We start from the raw sequence: 2,227 nt of genomic DNA, 5'->3' as shown, positions 1-2,227 counted from the left end.
AGTTTAACCTTTTTTGTTTGGGGTTAAAAGTGTAAAAAAGTATTTTTGCAATTTATAATTAATTTTTTTTACATTTTTAAATTAACTCAAAATGAACATTATTAATGAATTCCCTATTTTGTGTTGGTTGTTTTGATAGGGGTTTGGCAGCTCTGAGAGGTATATAACAGGGGTTTGCGTTGGGATAGTGTCTCATGCCATTGGATTATGGTGCAGCTGCACTGCTTTCATGTGACACAAATCGGGGGGCGTGGCCATCAGGCATTCCGACTGATTCGGACTGAGCGCAGGATTTAATTTTCAAATTGTGTTGCAAAACAATGCACTTACATACACCGGGAAGAAGAAGGTGAACTCCGTTGGACCTGAGCAAGAAAAGAGCAATCATGGCACAGTGCATCATACACGGACAATGTACTTTCGGTGAACTCGGTGGTAAATGTGCCCAATATATATAATATCTGTCAAAAGGGACGACTATGGCAGTCATTTTTGTAGTGTAGCTGGGGATATTTTTTTTGTTATATGGGGTCTGCCTCTGCCTCTAGTCAAGAGACCTGATTCGTAAGATGGAAGAGATATTTCTTTTTGTGTGTGATTTTTTTACTTTATACGTCCCCCATGAGGTCATAAAAGACATTTTTTTTTTTTGCTTTATTTTTTTCTTTTGCAAGTTTTCCTCTGTAATTGAGGCATCTATAAGGGCCTCAGTTACAGTGGAAAACCACCACCTGTCGCCTGGCGGTCACGTGAATGCCAAGTCTATAGAGGAGGCAGCGGCAATGCCGACCCTGCTCCTCCGTGCATGATGCTCTATTAGCATGATGCTGTAAGGAGTAGAGAAGGGAGAAGCAGTAATGAACCGCATCTCCCTTCTCCCTAATGTCTGTAGGTCTGGGTCCCACGGCTAGTGCGGGAGCAGAAGAAAACCACAACGATGTCTAAAGGCATTGCTATAGACTCTGGACCTGCGCCTATGGCGTCTAAGGTGAGCGGGAGGTCTGAGAAGAGTTAAATAATGATTTTTTTAATGCCTGCTTGATATCTTTATTCCTTAAACTATATATAATAGGGTTAATTAATGGGGACCCCACAGTGTAGAGAAGAGACAGGGCTTTACTGACTTTCACAATTTGTCCATTAGTTGGAAGAACATATGTGCTGGATAGTGTCCCATAAAATATGGAGACCACAGTCAGGTGGGAGCTGCAGGTGGAGAAAGCTTTCTGCCTCTGGGTAAGAGACCTGATCCGTAAGATAGAAGAGATAATACAAATATATGTGTAAGTTATAAAAATGAATGGAAAAAATGCCACCGGAACGGTGAGTAGAGTAGCTTCTTGTTGAACCATTGAGGTATCAGAACAGGAAAGTTGGAGCAAGGGAGAAAGATCACAGAAGAAATGGTCAATAACGTTGGGTCCACAGAAGTCCAGCAAGTAGATGGATATCACCACAACCCAACCTATTAACACACTCAGACTCCAGGACATAAAGGCCACATACCGGCAAAATGCCATCTTCATGATAGACGTATAACGTAGAGGACTACAAATGGCCAAATATCGGTCTAAAGACATAACAGCAAGGAGAAGACATTCGAAACATAAAGCAACAGCTAGGAAGTAATATTGAGCCAAGCAACATCTAAAACACATGATCCCCACCTCCTCCAGTAAGCAATAAAGGGCATTTGGGACAATGTCTGTGATCAACATGATGTCAGAGATGGAGAGATGGGAGAGGAAGAAGTACATGGGAGAGTGGAGGTTCCTGCTGGTGGACACCAGGACGATGATCAAAAGGTTCCCACATATTGTCCCATAATATATCAATAACAGCAGAGTGAAAAGAATCCATCTAAAGCTTCCAATATTAGAAAATCCCAGCAGAATCACTGAGGAAATCTCACTGGTGTTACTTTCAGGTGCATCCTTAAGACAGTGAAGCAGATGGTCAGTACATAGGAAGGTCATAGTGAGAAATCATAGATATTACAAGGAAATGTATAGAAATTGTACATTTTGAAATCAAGATATGTGTCTCTGTTCAGATTCCTGAAATCACTGGTGACTCACAGAACCAGAACCAGGAATCTGAAGTACAAGAAAAGTTGCTGCTGGATGACTTTCTAATGGAGAGCAGAATAGCAGGTTACCTAATCTCTCGCCTCTGGGATTAATCCTGGGATTTGAAAGGGTCGAAAATCTCAGAAATAAAACCTCTA

At 41.4% G+C, this 2,227-nt stretch overlaps 1 protein-coding gene across 1 annotated transcript; it reads right to left on the bottom strand.

Annotated features, from left to right (window-relative positions):
* Positions 1-983: 983 nt before the first annotated feature.
* LOC140128654 (olfactory receptor 11L1-like) lies at positions 984-1,976 on the bottom strand. The gene has a single exon (XM_072150352.1). It carries the CDS (start codon positions 1,974-1,976, stop codon positions 984-986), a length of 993 nt encoding a protein of 330 aa, XP_072006453.1.
* Positions 1,977-2,227: the final 251 nt, after the last annotated feature.

Source organism: Engystomops pustulosus, chromosome 4, assembly GCF_040894005.1.
Source record: "Engystomops pustulosus chromosome 4, aEngPut4.maternal, whole genome shotgun sequence".
Classification (NCBI taxonomy): Eukaryota; Metazoa; Chordata; class Amphibia; order Anura; family Leptodactylidae; genus Engystomops; species Engystomops pustulosus.
Note: the sequence above shows the minus strand (reverse complement) of the source record. Positions and strands in the feature narration are given on the sequence as shown.

What these genes read in the sequence shown, in the direction of transcription:
- LOC140128654 (XM_072150352.1), bottom strand. Translation starts at nt 1,976, where the DNA reads ATGACCTTCCTATGTACTGACCATCTGCTTCACTGTCTTAAGGATGCA.